The 23,450-nt window shown below is 41.4% G+C and overlaps 1 protein-coding gene across 4 annotated transcripts in view; it reads left to right on the top strand.

Moving 5' to 3' along the window:
- The window catches only part of Fam160a1 (family with sequence similarity 160 member A1), a 271,043-nt gene that overhangs the window by 159,320 nt on the left and 88,273 nt on the right, over positions 1 to 23,450 (top strand). For all 4 annotated transcript variants that reach the window (XM_037206702.1, XM_037206701.1, XM_037206703.1 and 1 more), the window contains one exon: positions 14,007 to 14,230. In XM_037206702.1, the coding sequence (XP_037062597.1) occupies positions 14,126 to 14,230 (105 nt within the window). In that variant the 5' untranslated portion in view covers positions 14,007 to 14,125. The remainder of the gene's footprint in view (positions 1 to 14,006; positions 14,231 to 23,450) is intronic.

Raw genomic sequence — 23,450 nt, 5'->3', positions numbered from 1 at the left:
CAAGCACTTTATCCAGTGGACCACCTCTCCAGTCCTACTTGAACTTTGAAACACAACTCATGCTTGGAACTATATATGGGACAGGAATGTATGTAACAATCGCCTTTCGTCCAGACAGATGGAATTAGACTTTAGGGTGTCAGTTAAATGTGTCTACTTCCTTCTGATAAGTCCGCAACCATTTCCTGAGCGTGTTATCATTGTGCTGGGTAGATGGTAGTTTTATATACCTACTCATAGTCAGTGCATGTGAACAAATTTGAATAGTTTTGCTTTTTAAAAACCTCCACTATGTAGTTATCCTATTTAATGACTTTGAAAAGATTTTCTCCAGAGAGAGAGCCAAACTAGAATTAATTATTTTTTAATCACATATTTTTTGATAGCATGTTTTGCTTTCTGGTTCTCCCTATAATTGTATAAGCTAGATTGAGGCAAGGATTCACAAGGGATCTGCTCAGACACTTGTTTGAAGCTCCCAGAGGTACTGGCTCTTTGATCTCCTTGTGAAGTGCCTCTGATCTTTTATTCTGTAAGGTGTTTGTGTGTCTGTGTGATGGATGTTTCACTGGCCCTAGTAAATGGAAGAAATCTTCCCCAGCCCTTAAATATATTGCTTTCCCCGTTCTTTCCAAAACACATTCTTCTTGGGTAAGAACATTTTAGAGACATTTGGCACCAAATCAACAGGATTGTGGCCTTTAATGGAATTTGGAAGTTCTGAGAAATGTTTTGATTGGTAAGAACTCAGTTTTGTTTCCTTTTCCTTGACTTCATCCCTCTTACCTGATAACAAAACAACCCCTTTCTTCCTCTCTGTCCTTTCATTATTTTTTTTTTTCTGAAACAAGAGTATCAGATTTCATTGAATTTTGAACCTTGGCATGTTGTCACTTTCCTTTTTTTACTTGAAGGAAAAGCTCATAGGTATACAAAGCAAAATAAATTATGAAGAAAATAGTCTGTGAGTTAAACAAAACCAACCAAAGTTTTGGAACAGAATTGGAAGGATTGCCATAATGTTATAGAGAGTCTAATCCATGATTCAGAAAATGTTAGTCATGTTGACAGACCACTGATTTGACTAATTACTCCATAGGCTGGATAGCTGATTCAATTGCTCAAGTCACCTAGTAATTTTGATCAAATCAACGAGTAATTATGTTTTTTTTTGCAGGCAATAAATACAGAATACTGATTATATTAGATGGAAAGTGCTACTGTGATAGACTCATGTAAACTATTTAATTCTTATGGATGAAATTCTCAAAATAGACAATAGAAAACGTTGTGTAACTTTCAAAGACAATCCCTTTATTCTTTCAATTAACAATATATTTATATGCAATATTCTCTGATGATAAATACTCAGACTTTACATGTCTTTAAATATGATAAATGTAGTTTTGGAAGTCCAAAGAACTAAACATGGCCAGATTTAAAAGAAAAATTCTCTTTATAGCTCTCACAGAAAGAAGCTATAGGTTAGCTGGAATTTATCACTGCAAATTTTCCAGCTCATTGATTAAATATTAATACTGAAACCTAGTTGCTTATATTTGTTTTGTTTCTGTTTTATAATTATCCTTTCCCTTCCTTTTGAGAAATGTTTCTATGGAACATCCTGTTTATTACTGAATTTCTAATTGGCAGTGTTTTTAATACTATATTTGTGGGAGTAAGTTTAAAATATTTTAGAAACAAGGACATGTTTACTTAATGGAAAAAATCTGTCTTTTAATTTTATCTGAGCTGTCTCTTGGATCACTTACCTGCTTTAGAGTCCTTGCAAATGAAAACAGGAAATATGTACATATGTAATGTACACGGAATTTGGTGTAGATTTTGGTGCACAGAATTCCTGTTTGTGAAGTTTCTCCAGGGTAGCTGTTGTGAAAATGTGTTATAAAGTCACTTCTTCCATTGTATATGTTCTTGTCTCCCTGATTTCTCCTCCTCAAAAGGCAAAAAGCAAAACAAAACCCCTAGAGGTCGAGGAAGGACAGAGGATGGTGACTGCTGAAGTCCAGGCCATTTGGATGTATTCTTGAGGACTCGAAGTGTCCACTAGCTGTGTCCTTGCCTGGGTGCAGTTTCTACCTGCCATCTCACTGTGCTGAAAGTAATACTCATACCCAATGATATGTATTATTTCTATACATTCTGACTCATACACCTACTGCTTTATTGGGGTTTCAACCATTTATCCAACTTAATGAGAAATACGTTTACTTCTTTAAAGCGCCTTGCTAAGGGATACTTGGTCATAATTTTGAGTATCTTCGTGCCTTGCCTTATTTATGTACTCTTATAACCTAATCCCCAGAGAAGTTGCAGGTATACATATACATTCTAATAGTATAGGGTCTGATCATCAATTTTTGCTAATTCTCTAGGGCAGAGGATGGAGTGAATCATCACAGATGTATAGGCTAATATCATACAAAATTATTTTTGTGAAAGGAAAAAAGGTTTACTGTTTGCTTCCATATTCCCTTCACAATGCCTTTGCTTTATTTATTTATTTTTTTGGTGCCAGGGGTCAAACCTAGAGCCTTACATGTGCTAGGCGAGAGTCCTATGTCTGCGATACATTCTGGGCCTCCTTTGGTTTGGAAAGATAATTGAGTCTAACGTGCAGATCGCTTTGTAGTGCAAATAGGAACCCTTGCCTGTTCCTACCCGTGGTTCCCATCTGAAGCTCAGACTCCAGGAGAGGTGAGGCACCAGTGTGAAACCTGTCTGAAGCACGACTTAATTTAGAACACCGTCTTTGATTTTCCTTTCCTTGTTCCTCCTTCCTAATAGAGGCATTGCCACACATGTATTAATTTAGTGACATTTAATTAAAGAAATATAGATAGCCTGAAACCATCTAGTGCAGGCCAGTTGCTCCAGAGGCAAGAGTACACCAACTGAGGCAGGTGTAGGAAAGGCGCCACCTCCAGCTGCTTTGGGGCCTTTCTCCTCACGAGGCCAGCCTCTTGGCTGGTCTGCTTGGCAGGTGGTAGTGACAGCCAGCCAGCCAGCCAGCCAGCTTTGCTGTGGCAGAGGAATTTCTTAATATAAGTCATTTTAACTTTTGCTCTTGTTTCTTGCAAAAGCAGAAGGAGGGAGCCTAAATTCCGGACCGTGAAGCAGACATGGGAGCCTCTCTTACCACTCTCAGCAAGCTACACAAGGGCTTTTCTGTTGTCAGGTCTCTGAAAGGTCACCAACTGATGGCTAGTCCTCCCCTGTGTGCCGCGAGCTAGATGCGCATGTGCACGCAGGCACGTAAGAGGTGCGCAGGCGTGGCGCCTCACTCCAGCAGAACACCACACGGTGAAGGGGGAACCGATCTCTTGTCAAATTCTGCCTTAGAATTCCACAAAATGATGCCTGTGGCAGGAAGAGCCAACCCTCAAAGTACCCAGCTCTGCTCTTAATTGCTGAATGTTTTGAAAAGGGAACGTTTAAGAAACATCCAGGTCCTGGAGAGATGGCTCAGTGGTTAAGTAAGAACTCGGGCTGCTCTTTCAGAGGATTCGGGCTTGGTTCTCAGCACCCACATGGCAGCTTGCAACTGTTTGGAACTTCAGTTTCAGGGGATCTAATGCCCTCTTCTGGTATCTGTGGGCACAGGCATGCAAGTGGAACACAGACACACGTGAAGGCAAAACCACCCACACACATAAAAGGAAAAATAAACGTATTTATAGGTAATGAATGGTACTTGATTTTCAGATAAAATTTTAGTCTTTTTTTTTTTTTTTAAAAGCCAGATTTTATAGAAGTTTTCAAAAAGTCCAAAGTAGAAGAGTGGGAGGCGTTAAAGCTACTGTCATGTGACTGTGGGGAAGCTGTAGTACAGGAGTCCTGTCTGTGTCAGGAGAAATCTTTGTAGTGAGCTATATTTATATCGACTCACTCTGAGTTTTCCTTTTCTTCTCTTTTTCTTTCTATTTAAAAAAAATTTGGAGACAGCATCTCACTATGTAGTCAATCCAAGCTGCTCTTGAACTCACGATCCTCTTGCCTCTGCCTTCTAAGTGCTGGGATTATAGGCATGTGTCACTACACACAGGTTTACTTTAATTTCTCTTAGAAAGAGGTCCTTGAAAAATTTTACTGAGAGTCTCTTGAAAGTCATCTTGGGGAGCCGGGGATTGTATTTGGAGATCCACTGATCTCTTTGACAGAAAGCTTGACAAAACATTAACTTCATGATTACTGGAGCTATGAATGCCACTGATTGAAAATAAGCTGCGTAAAATTAATTCTGCTGGTATTATTGCACAGCCATATTTAAATAGCCTTTAAAAACCAGTGCTCTGTAAAAATGAGATCACCACACTTCTGAATCCTTTACCCTTTTCCAACATGTGAGTTTTGTCCATATTTATTTCGCTGGCCTTTAACTGCCTCACAACTACAGATGTGCAGCTGGCCCTTATTCTCTTAGCATGTCTGCATCCACAGATTCAACCAACTACAGATGGAAAATATTCAAGAATAAAAACGTTGCATCTGTGTTGAACACATACAGACTTTTCTCCTTGTCTGTGTCCCTTGACAATACAGTATAACAACTATTCACATAGCTTTTAAGTTATAAATACTCTAGAAATGATCTTCTGTGTGGCAGGAGGATGTGTCTTGAACATCCACAGATTTTGGTATTTCAGAGGTTCTGGAACCAACCCCTGAGCATGCTGAGGGACAACAGAAGTTGATTTTCCTCTGTAGGTGTTTGTTTTAAATGTCTTCTGAGCATTTCGTGGCCAGCCAGCATGTTGTATTAAGCTGCTCATTCTCCAGCAGACAGTTGTCCTTGTGCAGGTATTTGGCTTTCTCCGAGGACTCAGAGGAGACTGAAGAATGTTGTTGTTGCTGTATTTCACTTGGACTTGGGAACTTTTCCTTTCACTTAGGATGTTCTTCTGCTCTTTTTGTTTGCTTGAATAATTAAGAATATTGGGTGGTGGCATGGCCCAGTGGGTAAGATCGCTTGTCTCACAAGCCCGTGAGCTGAGTTTGATCCCTGGAGCTCACCTGAACGTGGAAGGAGAGAGCCAACTCTATATAGCTGTTCTCTGACCATCATGCATGGACCATGGCACACCCCCATCCACCTAATGCACATGCACAAATACACCCCGCCCCACTAATTAATTAAATGTCATCTGCTAAATGGAAGTTCCTTTTCTCATTGTTGTGATAAACTGCCATACAGAAACAACTTGAGGGGAAAGGGTTTATTCTAGCACTTTATTCCGGGAATTCAGCCCATCATGTCAGGAGCAATGGCAGCAGAGTGGCTTATGACTGTGGGGACAGAAGCATGAGCTGACTGTTACACTGCAGTGACAGTCGGATGGAGATGGAGAGCTTGGGCTGGAACCAGGGCCAGGTTAGAACATGAGATCTATGCCCTACTTTCCAGTGACCCGCTTCTTCCAACTCAGTCTCACCCCTGATGGTTCTACAACTTCCCAAAACAGTGCCACTCATTGCTGAAGACCCAACTGTTCAAACACATGCATCTGGGGAAGACATTTCACATTCCATCACAACATTTTGCGTCTGACCTCCATAGGCCTATGGCCATCTCATAATGTACAGTACGTTCTAACTTTAAGAGTCCCCATCATTTTACAACTCTAGCACTGTTCAAAGTCTCCTCATAAGTCAAGGTAATCGGTTAGCTGTGAGCTTCTGTAAATCAAAGATAAAGTTCCACACTTCCAGTTTACGATAATACAGAATAGATATTCTGATTCTAGAAGGAAGAAATGGCATATCAATGAAAAGCTCAAAACAAAACTTAAAACCTAGCAGGGCAAACATCAAATCACTCAGTTTCATGTCTGATACCTGGGGCTCAAGGTGACATCACCAGAGCTCCAACAGGCTGGAGCAGACCTACTTCTGTAGATCTGATCTGTAGCAAATGTAGACTCTTCCTTGGTTCAGCTCCACTGGGAACCTACGGCTCGTCCCAATGGATGTGCTGCATTCTTAGCATCTAACCCATCTGGGGTTCCCACTGACGCTTGGGCTTTAGTTTCACACCGCCACCTACGTGAAGGGAATCCTATCCAGCTACACATTGCCTGGCTCCAACAGCTTGGTATAAGCCTCCACAGCCCCATACATCTTCTGGTCTACATTTTTGCTAAGTGGCACTGTGGGGATGCTGCTGCCATGGCCTGCTCCCAGCCTGTGATGGAGTCTGGCCCCCTTCTTCCACAACGCCTGTGGCCTTGGAGCACTGAGCCAGTGAAGACATTCCCCCTTGGCAGTCCATGCAAGGCTATCCCGGAACTCTACTTTCTCATGCACTATTTTCTCCTTTCAAGAGAATTTATATTTTTATACACTAGATGGACAGAGTCTTGCCCTCCAGGGACCTTTCCCATCACCCCAGTATAGAGTGGGAAGCTTCTCTTTAATTGCACTAACCTCTTAACAATAACGACCATTTTGTCTACATCCTTAAACTTACCTATGCTTCTTTCCTTACCAGGCTTCATATTTTTCCATATCTTTCTTCTCAATATTTTACTCTCTTTCATGTAAATCTGATTAAGAGCAGTAAATAGTAACCCAAATGCTGTACTATATTGAAATTTCTTCCACCAAATAGAAGCTCTTGTAATCCTCTGAAATGGTACAAGCACAGACTTTACTGTGCATTTGTATTAGCTTTGCGGTCTTTTCAGCTCCCACCAGAATGGCCCAATACGCTCTGCTTTTAGCATCCTAGGACTTCTGTAACCTGTTGCTCCATACTCTTCCACATTCCTCTTGTAAACTACTTCCAATAGTCTATAAACCACAAGGTTAGATTTTCACAACAAAACCTTATTCAGTGATACTGATTTTTCTGCACTAGTTACTTTTCTCATTTCTGTGACAGAATACCTGAAGGAAATAACTGAAAAGAAAGATTTATTCTGGTTCATGGTCCTGAAGATTTAGTGTCATGGCAGGAAGGTATGGTGATGAGTGGAGTTTGAGGCTGTCCTGCCTGAAGTATGACACAGTTTGTAATATTGCATTGGTAGTCAGGATGCAGAGTGTTGACCTAGACCTGGGGATGGGCTATAGCCAACAAGTTCTGCTTCTCAGCAACCCACTTCCTCCAGCTGACTCCAACTCTAAAGGTTCCCAGACTGTCTAAGTCACACCACCATCTGGAGACCAAGTGTGCAGGTATGTGAGTCAGTGGGGGGGACAATTCACGTTCAAACCGTGATATTAGTCCATAAATAAAGCACGTGATTTGAAAAGTGAAAAGGCTACACAATGAAAGTAAGTCTCCCTTCCATTCAGTCCCCTGGCCACCTAATGTCCCACATCCTTACAGTTCCTGTGTGTCTTTCTAAAGAACATCTCTGTTTTTTTTAGGCATGGTAGCGATTAAAGGAATGTCCCTGTCTGAGGCCTGAATTAGACAAATTCCCTCTCTGTTCTTATAGGTTTTCATTATCAGAAGTCACAACTCCCCACAGCTGGCACTAACGTAGTAGTTTAGGATCTCACCTGTTAGTATCTTTTGTACTCTACGTACTGTTAACAATGAATAAACTTTCAAGTAGCGTTTTAAACTTTATTGAAGGGAAATAGTTGATATACTTAGTGTCTTAAATAGCCTTAAAAGTCACAAACCAAGTTTCAGGTATGAATTTACATATTAATTTTTATTTTTTCTTTCTTCTTTGATTCTGCTTATCATTCCGTTGTAGGGAACTTCAATGTGACCTAGTTGGAAGGAAGCCCATTCTTGTGAAATTAATGTGTAAAACATGGTAGGATTATTCCTTGGTATATTAACAGTGCTCTGCAATCTTGTTAACTGTTTTGAAGCTTTCATTTATCACAGCTTGAAGCCATTTGGAATGTGTGCATGGTGAGAATTTTCTTTGTGCATATTCTCTGTATTAACCAGTGACCTGCAAGGTGGCGGAATAAAACAGGTTACTTACTGAAATGATGGACATTGAGCAAAGAATGGGTCAGAGTCAGACTCCACAAGTTGAAGGAAGCGCAGGAGACCAGGGGCTTATTTCTCCCAGTCTAGCATTGCCAGACAATACTGTGAGAGGGTGGGGGTGGGAGTGGGGGTGGCCGGGATTAGAGCATGAGGAGGATTTCCCTTTTTGTTAGGCTCTAAGGAGAGGTGGTTTGAAGCAGTTGGGCCCCAAATGACCCCCCCCCCACACACACTATTAGTTATAATTGAGGGCAACCAGTCTACCTCTCTTCAGGTGTTCCCAATATTTGAAGAGTCATCACCCTTAGATGCAATTTTATGTGGTAAGCACATTTACGGTAATAGACTTTTTATGTATTTAGTAGCAACCAATTTAGGGCATTCCAAATGTACATTCTGAAACAATGAGTTTTTCTATTGACAGTTGTTCAGAAAAAGGGAAAGACAAGATAACCAATTGCAGAAGTTACTGTTGAGTGGTTGAGTTTTAGGCTATGGATTCCTTAAAGGAAATGTCTTCACTAGTAAAAATAATACAGATACAAATCCATTTACAACTAGAATTCTTATAAAGATAGTTATCCAAAGGCCTTTATATTTCTTTGGTGGTTATCTGATGGTAACAGCTGTGATAAAGAACATAAAATAATTACTTGAATTGGAAAAAGATTGAGTCCCAGCCACCTAGCGATGTTTTAAATAAAGAACTCCTCCTCCAGTTGCTCCTCAAGGTCTTACAGCTCTTAGAGGCAGAACTAGACACAGAGACCTGTATCCTGTCTGCCACCTCCATGGACAAGTTCTGAAGTCAAGACTTAATGCTTCAGTTCCCAGGCTTAGAAAACAGCTCCGAACTCTTAGCTCTTACTCTTTCTGCAAATCAACAGGACTATCAGGAGGGGATGGAGCAGAAATGGAAAGGGAGCCTGCCCTGCCTTTCCATCAGGTTCCAGGTCCTGCTCTGACCTGGTAACTCAACATGAATGATGCAGCTTTGCATGTTCTTTCTCTCTGGGTCTCTGACCTGAGCTCCTGACTTCACCTTTCTTCTGCTCTTTTAGTCCACTGAAACCCTTTGTCATGTATCGCCAAATTCCCCATGCTCATTGTATCCTTCTAAGTAGGCTTGCAAATATGGGTACGTTTCTCTTTAATAAAAACCTTACTTTGGTTCTGTTCTCCTTAAGGGTAGCCATCCCTTTGGCTTTACCTTAACTTTTTTTTTTTTTTTTTGATAATTCATTGTGACAAGTTAATTACTTTTAAAAGATTAAAGAAGCAAAGAATAATATGAGATTATGTGTAACTAAATGCCAAAATACTCATAATTTATATTCAGTCTGCTAGTGAGAGAGTGGCATGTTAAAAATAATTACTGGAACTTTCAGAAAAACAATGTGATTTTTGACACCTGACTAAGTCTTGTAGCTTTCCAGAGGATATGAAGTCAGACTACCTGGCATGAGGTCGAGGCAGTTTTACACTGGGACGAGGTGGGATCAGGGAACTGCAGATTCTCAACTCGTTTCCCCTTGAGTTAGCTCCCAAAGCACTGGTCTTTACTGTGACATTTGAATGTGTGCACTTGAGTATGCTTGTTCTTGTTCATCCAGTTTCCTTGATGATCGGCTTCTGAGGATACAGGGAAAAGGAACCCTCAGGACCTCCACTTTGATGATTGCATCTCATATTGTATAATTTTTGTGATATGGGACATACGTTTCTTCTTTATTTAATAACCAAGGACTAATTCATTCAAAACAGGGCCAATAAAACCACATATGATTCTTATGGCTATTATTCCTGTTACGTCAAAATTTAATATGAATTTTCTTTCCATATTGATGAGATAAAATATTCTCACATATAATATTAATGAGATAGAAATGTAGCCAATTAGTAATGTCTTTGGAAACAATATACATGATTCTACCTTTGTTGTGAAAATTTTGTGATGAAGTACTAGGCTGTTATAAATACATTTTGAGAAGCTATCTCTTTTCTATCCTTACTCCTCCAAAAGAATTTAGTAACTACACCCTAAAATCTGTGTGTGCTATAAATGTTACAAATAGTATTTTGCACACACACACACACACACACACAGAGAGAGAGAGAGAGAGAGAGAGAGAGAGAGAGAGAGAGAGAGAGATAGTAGTTTTGTTTGAAGAAAGAAAAAAATAATCACTTGTTAGAGTCAGAGCAGTCTATGGAGCTCTCTCAAGTATGAAATTTGAGTTTCCAGGAACATGTGTATTTCTGGGAAGTGTTGGCTATGTATCAAGAGTGACAAGCTGCACCCTAATACTCCCAATATCATATGGCTTACACTAAAGAGAGCAGAGGGCACAGAGGAAGAAATGACTACCATTGACTACCATGCTTGTGACTCACACCTTCCAGTTAGTGACCACTCACTGTCTCTAGCTTTTGGCTTATGATTATCTCTATTTTTTTTTCCAAGACAGTGTTTCTCTGTGTAGTCCTGACTGTTCTGGAACTCACTCTGTAGATGAGGCTAGCCTTGAACTCAAAGAGATCCATCTGCCCCTGCTTTTTGAGTGCTGGGATTAAAGACATGCACCACCACTGCCAGGGCTTTAATTCTCTGGCACTGGCACAAGAGATGGGGAATGGAAACATCTAGCTTCTTGATGTCTGATTGAGTTCCATGGTGGATCTTCTGGCATCGATTTTCCTGTCTCCAATTTAGGTTATCTGACTTGCTTCATTTCTTCCTTCTCTCTCAAGTTTACTTTATGCTGTTGTTTTTGTATTCATGATACATTTTGAATCTTCAGGCACCTCTCTTAAAAAATGTGATTAGAAAAGCATAAACCAAAAGAGATGCATATTTTCTAGAAAAGATAGATTCCTTGAGGGAGTAGGACCAGAGACTGTATTGTAGCCAGAAAGAAGAATATAACTTCTTAGCAAGTGCTCTGGACTTGGGAACTAGCAACTTAATCTTCTGATTCTATCAAAACTGACTGGTAAGCTCAGAGCGTTGGTTAAGGTGTTTTCCCTCTGAACCTCATTCTTCTCTCTCCAAGAAGGGTAAATACAAGTTCTTTCTGAGAACCGAATTAAGGCATCTTAGAGAACAGCTTTCTTCCCTTTATCTTTCCTTGGAGGCAATTGGCAAGGTATATGTTCCTTCTTTGCTTTGAAGAAGGGTTTTTTAAAATCCTGGAACTGGAAAGCATCTCAAGTGTTGCAGTTTTCCAACCTCTGGGATAAACTAGATGCTTTGGTTATCTTCATTCTCACTGCATTCTCTGAATAAAGGTGTTGGCGGTTTCTTGGACATAAATGCTTGGGACAGTGAGGAAGTTGACTCACAATCTGGTTTTATTGCTCAACACAAAGCTGCAAACTTAAATGTTGATAAGCATGAGCCAGGTACTATAGGTGACGTAAGGAGACCATAGGAAAACCAGGGCTGTGGGAACAGGCGAATCAATGCTCTACAAACATGGGCTTGCTACCCCCATAAAGCATCAGCTGGGTCCAGTAAAGTACAGCTACTTGTGGCAAAGAGCCATGGTCTTTAGTGGACTGTGTTCATTGAAAACAGCCATTGTATTACTAGGAAATACAGGTTGGGGAGCTCATCTATTTACAGAAAACATGACTATAGAAATTTTCACAGGCTGTTTTCCTCAAGTATGTGAATGTGTAGTCCTTACAGGTCTTGCTTCCTGTGTACCTCAACACTCTACTACTCTTCCATTCTCCTTTAAAAGCATACTCAAAATCATTTATTCTTGCATTCTTCCATTCTTATGACTAACCTCTTTTTGAAAATATTTTCATTTGGATTGTCCTCCACTTTTAGAAGTACTTGTTTTGAATATTTCATATTTTCTTGAGTTTAATTCTACACCCACAAAGAATTTTAGCCATAAATCCAACTTGAATCACCACCGGATCTGTCCTCATAATTTTCGCCCCCCAAGACAAGGTTTCTCTGTGTAACAGCTCTGCTTGTCCTTGAACTCGCTTTGTAGACCAGGCTGACCTTGAACTCACAGAGATCAACCTGCCTCTGCCTCCTGAGTGCTGGGAATAAAAGTGTGCGCCACTATTGCTTGTCTGTCCTCACATTTTGTGGTTGTTGGAAAGGAGAAATTGACCATTGTTCCCTTTGTGACAACCCTGCACAAATCTGTAAATCTGTAGTTATTTTTTCTATCTATCTATCTATCTATCTATCTATCTGTCTGTCTGTCTGTCTGTCTGTCTATCTATCTATCTATCTATCTATCTATCTATCTATCTATCTATCATCCATCCACCAACCATCTATCTATCATCTATCAGCGTGTGCACACACAGTCACATATGGGCATGTCATGGCACATGTGAAGAGGTCAGAGTATAATTTACAGGAAGATTCCCTCCTTCAACTGAGTGAGTTCTGAGAATTGAACGCAGTTTGTCTGGCTTGGCAGCAAGCCTTTCCTGCTGAACTATCATATCATGCAGGTCCAAGTCTGAAGACTCTTATCATAGGCTGTTTCCCAGTGCTCTGATAATTATAGTTACTTTCTTCTGAACTCTCTCCAATCTGTACACTGAAAGAAATTATATTCTAAACTCTACCCAGTCCTTTTCTGGGCTGATTGAACTGGCTAGATAATACTATAATCTTACTGCTTTTTTTTTTAGAGATCCCCACATATTCAAGGTACAGTCTGTGACCCTAATATTTTTTTCCAGTGATGGTAGTGTTGTAGCTAAGATTTCTTCATATCTTATCCACACAATTCATTTTGCATTTCTAAGTTTGCCACCTTTTACTCACAGCTAATAAGACGCTATCTTGTTTTTGATGGGCCATTCCTGATTGTCATCCTAACCGATTGTCAACTTACTTGGAATATGATTATATTTCAGAAAAACTAGAAAACTTCACCTACTTTATAGCCACAAAATGATTCATTTAGAATCACCCTTCCTTCCTTCCTTGCTTCCTTCCTTGCTTCTTTCCTTGCTTCCTTGCTTCCTTCCTTGCTTCCTTCCTTGCTTCCTTCCTTGCTTCCTTCCTCTTCTTCCTTCCTTCCTTCCTTCCTTCCTTCTTCCTTCCTTCCTTCTGCCTTTTTCCCTCTTTTTGTGATGTAGCGTATCATGTAGCTGAATGTTTTCAGTTTCATTGTAAAGTCATTGGGAAACAAAAAACCAGCAAAACTCGGTTGTTTTGGGCCAAGGAGGATGATTCTGTGTGTGTGTGTGTGTGTGTGTGTGTGTGTGTGTGTGTGTGACGCCGCGTGTGCTTGTGCATATGTATGTTCATGCTCATGTGTGTGGGTGTAATGTGTGCTGGTGTGTGTGCCTGTGTGTGAGAGTGCACGTGAAAGTGAGAAGTTGCTGTCAGGTGTCTTCCTTGATTTAGTCTCTGTCCACTATATTGACTGAGGTAGGGTCTCTCAGTTGAAGCCAGAAATCACTCTTTTTGGCTCAGCTAGCTAGCCAGCTTGCCCCGGGGCTCTCCATCTTGGTTTCCTGAGTGTTGGGATACGTAGGCCATAGCACCCACCGAGCTCTTACGTAGGCTGCGCACGTGCAAACACACACTTTATGCACTGAGCTCCAGCCATGCAGCTCACTCAAGGTTTATTAAGCTGTTTTTTTTCCTGTGACTATTGATTCACAATCTTCTTATCACTAGGTGTTTCTTAAAATTCTGTGAAAGTTGTTAGCACAGTTTGTTTAGTCGTGGAAACTAAACTTGAGTGATTTGGTACAATAACTTGTGGGTAGTAGTTGCTTCTAGTGGAGAGAAGAAACCCCACATGTTTCATACAGGCATATAGTTTAGCAGCACCTTAGTTTACGTGGTTTTAGTAAGAATGTGAGAGAATAGGAGAAGCTTTAGAGTGAATATAAATAATATGGTATAATTATCATATAGCTACTGTTTGTGTTGGACTCTGAGGGTGTCTATCCTTTTATTTAAATTGAGTAGTCAGTATCTTGTTAATAGATAAATGTAAGATGCATTTTTTTTTTGTTATTGTCATTACAGGTTTTGGAAAGTGACAATGAAGACTGAAGAAGTTACATTTTTAACATGATACCTGAAGTTAATGACTGCCTCCAACGTTTTCTTGAAAATTAAATATGACTTAGAAGTGTCAAAAGTTTATGATGTCATCAGTTTCGACAGAAAGCAAACTCCAGCAGGCTGTCAGCCTGAAGGGAGTTGACCCAGAAACATGCATGATTGTGTTTAAGAACCACTGGGCACAGGTAATAAATAACCTCCACCTCCTCTGCTGGTCTCAGTAGCCCCCCAGCTTCTGCCATATTGAGCCACGATTTCCTACTCGGTGACAGCTAGCTGGCTTTCTAGAAACCAGTTGACTTTTCAGTCAATAGAAAAGTCAGTATTTCCTCCTGATTTCCTGTAGTATGTATCTAGTTAAAAACACTTTTCCCAAAGGACTTGCTTATGAAGCATTTACTATGTACTCTGTTGAGTACTTCAAATGCTCTGTATCATCTAATCTTCCTCAGAAACCAATAAGGGACTTAGTAGAGAAAGTAGGAGAAGTTTGCAGGTTACATGACTGTCTGGAGGTTCTGTCTGGAGTGAATTACCAATTACTTCAATCCCTTGAGTCTAAAGCCCACGGGTCTGACGTCAGCACTCTGCCATTGTCAGGCCTGTGGACTCCATACAATGTAAGGAGAGCTGTCTGGCTATGCCGAGTCCTCATCTTCTTGACTGAGCACATTAGTTTTTATGGATGATTCATTCATTGACTTCTCTGTGGCTCTTCTCTGATCTGCTGGTGTGGATAATTAAGGGTTGACTGTTTAGAAAATTTACCAGCCTGCCCCTTTCCTCAGGGAGCTTGCAGGTAGTAAAATAAACAAAATTGGTATTCTTTACTACTTGTCCAATGTTATTCTCCCCAGGTGAGCTGGTAAGTGGCTATTTATGTGACAGTTTTTTAATGACTACCAGGTTCCTTCCTGTGTCTGGAAACAACACATGGGTTAAAGCCCCGAGCCTGTAAATCACAGCAATTATAGGGGACACAGTTTAGATCAAAAGGGGCAAAATCAATTCTGCTTCTGGATTGTTCACGCCTCAGAGTTGCTTTTCACTATCCAGTGGAATGCTCCCATGACTTCTTTCTGCTCTCCCATTACCTGAGTTATTGTTCAGATTTTAATGGACTTACTGTGGGCATTGAGGACACCTCTGCTATAGTGAAGGAAAGGAAGTAATTCCGGGTTATTCTTGATAATTAGATAACTGCCTTTGGCTTTGCACTTTTTAAAGCATTTTAAAGCAATGGCTCCAGAGTTGGCTAGTAAACCCTGAGAGATGTGGCCAGCAGTCCTCAGGAGGCCTGCTTCTATCTTTACCTGTGTGAATCATTCATTAGTTTGTGCTTATACCATGTGCAATGTACCTGTGTGTTACCACATGCTTGTCTATTTGATTTACTTAATTATTGATCCCGTTTTTGAATGCACCATCATACTGGTGGTGTTTTCAGCTCACCTTTCATTTGGCTGACGGAGTCTACCTTTGGAATGTGAAATCTTTGCTCTGAGGTCCGCTGTGTTTGTATATAGTACAGTTGACTGTTAACATTCCTTATGCAGTTACCGTGATGTGATCCATTTGGCTTTCAGCGTTGCTCTTAGAGACACAGACACATCACTGCCCTCTTGACTCTGTGTAGGTAGATCATCCACCCTGCTCAGTCCTGTCTCTTTCTCCAAAGCAGTTGGACTGCTCCTAGAATGTTCTATGTCAGGAACGTGTCTATCTTTTTTTTTTCATGTTGTTGAGGGTAAATATTGGTCCCAGAATCCTATTAGTCATTTCCATATCTGGCATGAATGGCTTCAGCATTATCAGACACTGTGGGTTATCTGAAGCACAATGCAGGTGCTTAGCACCCTCCTGTTGAAATAAATTGAGAATATCTTGTCAGAGGGAATGATGTTAGTCATTAAACAATTTCCTTTATAAAGGGTGAGCCCGTCTTATGATAGTTCAACAATTCCCTTAACTTTGGTTGGATTTTTTTTTTTTTAAGAATGAAAGAAAAGACCTTTTTTTATCAATCTCTTTAGACTTAGCTTTTCCTTCTAAATAAATCTGGAAAATGCCCTCAGTCGCTGTTGGCAGAGGCTCTGGGGACCTTCCTATCAACTGTTTGAATGAAATACTGGTTGAGAAATAAATGCATGCGGGTATCTAAGTGGCTAGCTTCCCGTAGAGGCTGAGTTAGCCAGCAGTTCCAGTGCATCCCTGGAGCATCCTAGGTGGTCCAGCGACAGGAATTAAGTCAAGAGAAGGGGCTGTTCTGGGCGGGAGTGGTGAAGAAAGTCAAAGTGTGGGCAGTTTGGCTGTGGAAGAAGTTCTGATGTCAGAGGAAGGGAACATTTGAAGAGGGACATGGGTAATAGATGCTCAGCTTTGACACTTTTCTTGGTGAAAAAGAAGGTAGGGAAGGCAAAAAATTGAGGGTAAGGTAGAGCTGTGGCCTGGGAGTGAGTCCTTCAGCTGTCAGGACTGGCTGGTGCGCATTCCTCTCTGGACTTGCATACCTTGGCTCCTCACCATAGCTTCTCCTGCTGGGGTGGCTGAAAGCAAACTCAGGAGAAACAAGCTGAACTCTGACGTGCATACCTCTGTACCTGCTATGACTACAGTCCCCCAACTCCCCCGAGGCAACCAAGATAGCCCGAGAGGCCTCTAGGCAATGCGCCATAGTCAGAATTGAAAAGCCACATTGTATTTACTGGAGTGTGCCACTAACCACTCAGTACAATACTTTTGCATACCGTAAATTAGGAAAAATGAAGGCAGCGAAAGTCTGCACTATCTAGAATTCATCTTTGTTAGGATACTTCAGTATAAATTCAACATAACTGACATGCATTTGACAGGCTCCGTTGTACTATTTATGAGTTGCTTCTGTGGCAGAGCTTGAGTTACAGAGCTAACATGGACACAGAGAGAAGGGTGACTGCTTTCTGTCTTGGCCTCTGCTGTCAGGGGCAACTAGTTCTACAACTAGCTGGGCTCATATCCAAGGCAGTCCGTCATTCCAGGGGTGAGGCCTTGAGAGGCCTAGTAGTACACTTGAATTTCCAAAATCCCCGGGGCATGATGGCATGACAGAAGGGTGCTTCATAGACACCCAGGAGTGGCCTCCTTTCTAATAGTGACATGGAGAATGTAGGCTTAGGAACTTGGGCCTGGCCCATGCTTCCTCTCACCATCTTGATTGGTGGTCTTGTGTCTTAAGTCACCAGAACAGTAGACCTAAAATCCAGATCTATCTGCTGCCCCTCTAGATGGACTTTCCAGTGGCATATGCCCACCCGCAGGCCAGGATGGCACAGACAGTTCCTTAGAACCTAGCTTCTGTGACTCCGGAATTGAAGTTGCTTGGCATTCCTGTCCACCATCATCCTTGGCAAATGTCCTGAAGTTTCACGCCTCTGTGCCTGAAGTACTTCCTGCTCTTTCTGCTTGAGTATTCCTCCATCTGGTTAAATGCTGCTTTCTACAGGACTCATTTGGGACCTCATTTCCTATGGACACTGTCCCAGCTCTCTTTCATGTTTTCACTCTGTGCCCACCATCACCGCAAGCTTTCTTTTACTGTTCCATCAGACTCTTTACATTACAATGGTATATGTAACATTTCTTCCCAACATCATTGCGAAGCGCCTCAATATCAGAGGCTATTAGTGATGTATTTGTGTTTCCGGTGCCTGTAACAGAGTATGGCATATTGTAGTATAACATATCTCAATAAACTGCTGAAAAGCAAGGCAGGGACTAAGAAACACAACTTTAGAAGACCCAGGCAATTTAGGAAGCCACTTTAAACATGCATTAATTGTAAACCACTGTATACTATGCTTCCAGGAGGAACTTTGGACTTACCTTCAGGGATAAGGACAGTATGTACTTGTGTTAGATTTTTATAGTCATTTACAAAAACAATTTATTGTATGGCAGGTTATCCTTGTTATCTTTGCATTTTCTCAATGGAAGAGGTCCAAATGGAAGGAATCACTGACCTACCAGATAATAAATTGCTCAAGTAAACTGGCTGGTGAATTAAACCACCTACATACTGGTCACTTTTCATGACATGCTTTTCCTTTGTGACTACATGGAACTTGTAATAGTTATTGTGTCCTTTTTTTTTTTAATCAGGAGAAGGGGGTGGCAATTGGAGGAGGCTAGACAAGGTAGTGTCTGTCTGTATGTCTGTATGTCTGTATTCCTAGTACTTTAGCAGCAGGAGCAGGGAGATCACGAGTTCACCGTCAGATTAGGCTATTGAGTGAGTCCCAGACTAGACTGGCCTACATAGCAAGACCCTGTCTCAAAACATAAGCAACAAAAGAAAAAATGCATCTCCATTTATCTAAAAAACAATCTAAGTCTCCTTTTTACCAAAACTTCTGCACTCCAAGAAAGCTGTTTTTAAAGACTTTTTTTTTTTTGGTTTATTTTATAGCATGCTTTGTGACTGTATGGACCTTTTTCTATTTTTGATATACAGAGGAAATAAGTTCTTAAAAATTAGAGAAAACTGGGCATGATGAGATATGTCTATAATGCTAGCCCTTGGGTAGTGGAGGCAGGAGGCCAGCCTGGACTAATAGTGAGACCCTGTGCAAGCAAGGAAGAAAATGTCAGGAACATATAATTGTTACAATAACAATGCTTGAGAAAGAAAGTAAAGTGGCTTTTCTTTTTCATCTTGGAAAGGGATGGCAGTGAGAAAAAAAATGGAGGCACGTAGATTTTTTTCTTCTTTTTCGATGTCCAATACCTTTCTAGTGAAAACTAAAGGGTGGGTTTTAGGTCTAGTACACAGTGTAGAGCTCTGAGTCCCCTGACTTCATTAAAGAAATAGAGAACACAGTGCATGGATTTGACATGCATATCTGCATTTTTATTTCTTGCTCTGTTTAGCTTTGCTTTTGGTGTGTGTCTTGTCATGGACTAAATGACAGAGAACACTGAAAGCCTTGGGGAGACAGAAAGTTTAGAAAGCTCCGATTAATCTTCTGAATATCTTAGAAAATTGATGTCCACCAACATTTTAAGCACTTACGTTTCTCTCCAGCTTTACGAGCGGCCTTAAACTTGACAGCTGAAAGCGGACAAAAGCCATACTTCTTAAGAGAGTACCAGCAGCTGATGCTCTGGACCCTGCAGTGTGCTACAGCTCTCCTGTTGCATACTCACCAATAAATCTGATTTGTGATATGGCTGAGGCTAATGTTCTGTTCAGTATTTTTACTTAGATCCTTCTTCCTGTGTTCTTTTCATACCTCTTATTTGTCTTTAATTTTTTTTTTTAAAAAAGGTTTTATTAACAAGAGTCCTGGCTGGGTTATTGTGAGCTTGACACAAGTCAAGAGTTATTTGGGAAGAGGGCCTCACAATTGAGTAAATGCCCCTGTAAGACTTGTCTGTAGGCAACTCTCTAGTGCCTTTTCTTAATTAGTGATTGATGTAGGAAGGCTCACTCGTTATGGGCAGTGCTACTCCTGGACCTGGTCCTGGCTTGTATAAGAAAGCAAGCCATGTGGAGCAAGTCAGTAAGCAGCACTCCTCCATGGCTTCTGTATCAGCTCCTGCTTCCAGGTTCTTCCCTTGACTTCCTTCCCTGACTTTGGATGGTATACTACACATTGCCAGATGAAATTACCCTTTTCCTCCCCAAGTTGCATATAGTTATGGTAGTTTGTTTTTTAAGACTGCAACAGAACCCCTAAGACAGTGTGTATTAAGTATACATAATCATGAATTTCATATATGTAGTATCATGTGTTTTTATCTTATTCACCTCTCACTACCCTGTTGCGTTCTCCTCTCACTCCTCTTGACCCCTGCAGAAAGAAACGTTTTTTGAATAAACCCGACAGTGACATAAACAAATAACTAGAAAGCATTAGCAGGCACTTTATGTCCACTTAACAACACAACACAACAGTAGCAGTTTCCCTGGTAGGGCCTGTGTCTTCACTTTTTGTCGTTTTGAACAAGGTCTCATGTAGCTGACATTGGCTTTGAACGCTCTCCTCCTGCCTCTACCTCTCAAGTGTTGGGGTTATAGGTGTGTACTACCACACCCTGCCTTTATCATATTTTAAAATCCCAGATTCAGACAAGTCTGTGCAGCTGCTGGCTAGAGCTGATTTTATGCAATTGGAGTAAGTAAACATATTTTACAAGAGGATTATAGTTTTAGTATTAAAGAAATAAAGCCAGGCATGGTGGCACATGCTTATAATTCCAGCTACTCAAGAAGACTGCAAATTCAAGATCAGTTTGGGTTACATAGCAAGTTCAAGGCCAGCCCAGGCAACTTAGATTCTGTCTTAAAGGCCAAAACTAGCAGAAGCCACAACAAAACAAAAGACTGAGGTCATAGCTTTAGTGGTAGAGTGCTTGCCCAGTGCAAGACAAGGCCCTGAGTTCACTCCCATTCTGCAAATAAGGAAAGACAGACAGACATCAAGGAAGGAGAGAGGAGGGAGGGAAAAGTGGAGGGAGGAAAGAAGGAAGGGAGGGAGGATAGAGGAAAAGAAGGAAGGAAGGAAGGAAGGTGGGTGGGCAGGAAGGAAGGAGAGAGGGAGGGAGGGAAAGATGGAGAAAGGGAGAGAAAGAGAGAGAGGGAGAAAGAGAGAGAGAGGGAGGGAGGAGAGGGAGGGAGGGAGAGAGAGAGGAAAGAAGAAAGGAAGTCAGGCAGGATCGGGTAGGCAAGCAGGCGGGCTGGCAGGAGGGCAGGAGGGCAGACAGGCAGCAGGCTTGCTTTCGACCCTGGTAAGACCTTGTAGGGATAGGTACTCAAGGCATGTCCCAGAGGAAAGGCTCGGCCATTAAGTGATGACAAGGATGCAGTGGAAACCTAACTTCTGCTGTAGTTATCCGGTACACACAGTAGCATTTGGTCCACGACAGTTGATCCCCCTCCCTTTCTGTGCACTGGAAAGGGTTGCTTGGTAACTTGAGTCTTTCCACAGTTGCCACTCTAAACCAGCATTCCAAAGCTTTTGGAACTGTCAATTTTCTTCACGTGGCTTTCTTGAAATAAGTAAGCTCCAGCCAAAGTCATGTGATCACCTGTGTCGGGAAGGCATAGACCAATGGTATGACTGGATTGAAGCAAGTCTCCTGGCATTTATCCCAAGGGATGATCCCTTGTTAGTGCGAGGTAAAATGATGTAATTAATTTGGACTTCTCCTTTGTTTCCTGTTTAGAATTTATCACTCTTTAATACGCAGGCCCATTACCACTAACTGATGAGGCCTATTAGAGACCAATGGTAGGGACATCTAGTATTCCTTATGAAAGAACTAGACTGTTTTTAATTGTATTCTTAATATCACTCCTACCTAAAGGTCAAATGGCTTTGAAATTAGGTTAAATTTAGCTGTTTTGATCTGATGGCAATTTGAAAGTCATTGTTCATACTGTTCATTTTGTGTTTACTTTTAAGTTATATTAATTTATACATGGAACTAAGTATGATCCCAGCTCATTCATATTCCACAAACACTCCCCCCCCCATACACATGCCCTCTAGAGATGAAAAACATACCTAGTTGTGATCATCAATACGTTTATTGTTTTTAACTGAACTGGTTTGCTTCATGAATGTGGGCTTTTATTATGTGCCAATTAGTTTATTAAATATGATTTTCAGCTTAGTACAGTGGACTTGTTTTCTAAAGAAATGTTTACAAAGTATACTTTGTTTGCTTTTAGTCTCTCTCCTGCTGTGGCTCTTCCAGCCTTCTTAGTTGAGTTTTCCCTTCTGGTTGGAGTGCCCAAGACTGATGGTAAACACCCGAGAAGAGGCTTGCTTGAGTAACACAGCAGATAGGCACAGAGGGCGGAGCCTGCGGGAGGCACTGTGTGCGGCCTCCGCTCACCAGTCTGGAAGGTTAGAGTCAGTGTAGTGGGTAAAGGAGGCAGCCAGCAGAGAAACCAGAAACAAGAATAGGAGGGCTTAAGAGCAGTCCCATGAAGATAGGGCACAAAAGGAAAAGATAAGGAAAGGCCACGTCACTCCAGAAGTCCGTCTGCAGCAACTGAGGGGATGCTGTAGTTTGGATAGAAGCTCTTTGGCATTTCAGTGCTTACTGAGTTCCTGCCCAGAAGCTGCCAAGGCTCCTGCTAGGGTGGGAGCCAGTCCTAGGTGTGGCCTCAGAACCACCCTGAAAAGCAGATTATAGGTATGTCTGCTGCAAGGAAGGGAAGGAGAGGGAAGAGCCTGGGAAGGGCCCACTGAGAAGCAAGGCTCAGGATTTGTAACAACCTGGGCACAAAGGCAGTCAGCACTTGCTAAGCTTGGGTGCTCTGTGACTCAGAGCACAGCCTTGGTTATAACACACCCATTTCCCATGCAGTAAGACTACTGGCCAGGGGTGTGAGTGAGTAAAAGGGTTCTAGGATATCTCTCCCTTCCAGGTCAACAAACCTTTCGTCTCTGTGGATTATTAAAATCCTGCTCTCAGGTTTCTCTGCCAGCTTCCTCAGAAAACTGTAGAAAGGAGCTGATCTGAGGAGGCTAACTTACTGGATTTAAAAGCTGCTAAACAGGGCTAGAGATGGCTCCATACTCTTGCAGAGGACGAGAAGTCAGTTCCTAGTACCCCCATCAGGTAGCTCACAAGTGCCTGTAACTTTGACTCTAGGGGATTTGACACTTTCTGACCTCCACAGGTACCTACTTGCACATTCACATACCTACATAGACATCGAAGTTTAAAAACCAAAAGGGCTGCGCAGTTTTTATTCTGTCCTAAAATTCTCTGTTCTCCTCCCTCCCTCCCTCTTTCCTTCCCTCTCAAAAAAACGGGGTCTCTTTATGTAGCTCTGGCTAGTTTGGAACTCATTGTGTAGACCATGCTAGCCTTGAACTCATCACAGAGATCCACCTGCCTTTGCCTCCAAAGTGCTGGGATTAAAGGTGTGTGCCACCATGCCTTGTAGTTTTTTTTTTTTTTTTTTTTTTTTTAACTCTATAGGGGCCCACAACCCAGCTCCCAAATAAATCACACATGGATACTTACTCTTACTTAAGAATGACTGGCCTTGGCTTTGCTTATTTCTAGCCAGCTTTCCTTAAATTATCCCATTTATCTTTTGCCTCTGCACTTTTACCTTTCTTTAGTCTCTATGTCTTTCTTTCCTTCTTACTCCATTGCTGGCTGGGTGGCTGGGTGGCTGGCCCCTGGCATCCCCCTTCTTTGCCATCTCTCTCATTTATCCTCTCTCCCTGCCAGCCCCACCTATTTCTCTCTCCTGCCTAGCTCTTTATTAGACCATCAGGTATTTAGACAGGCAAAGGAACACAGCTTCACAGAGTTAAACAAATGCAACATAAAAGAATGCAACTCATCTTTGCATCATTAAAAAATATTCCACAGCATAAATGATTGTAACATATCTTAAAA

Source organism: Peromyscus leucopus, chromosome 6 (assembly GCF_004664715.2).
Source record: "Peromyscus leucopus breed LL Stock chromosome 6, UCI_PerLeu_2.1, whole genome shotgun sequence".
NCBI lineage: Eukaryota > Metazoa > Chordata > Mammalia > Rodentia > Cricetidae > Peromyscus > Peromyscus leucopus.
Note: the sequence above shows the minus strand (reverse complement) of the source record. Positions and strands in the feature narration are given on the sequence as shown.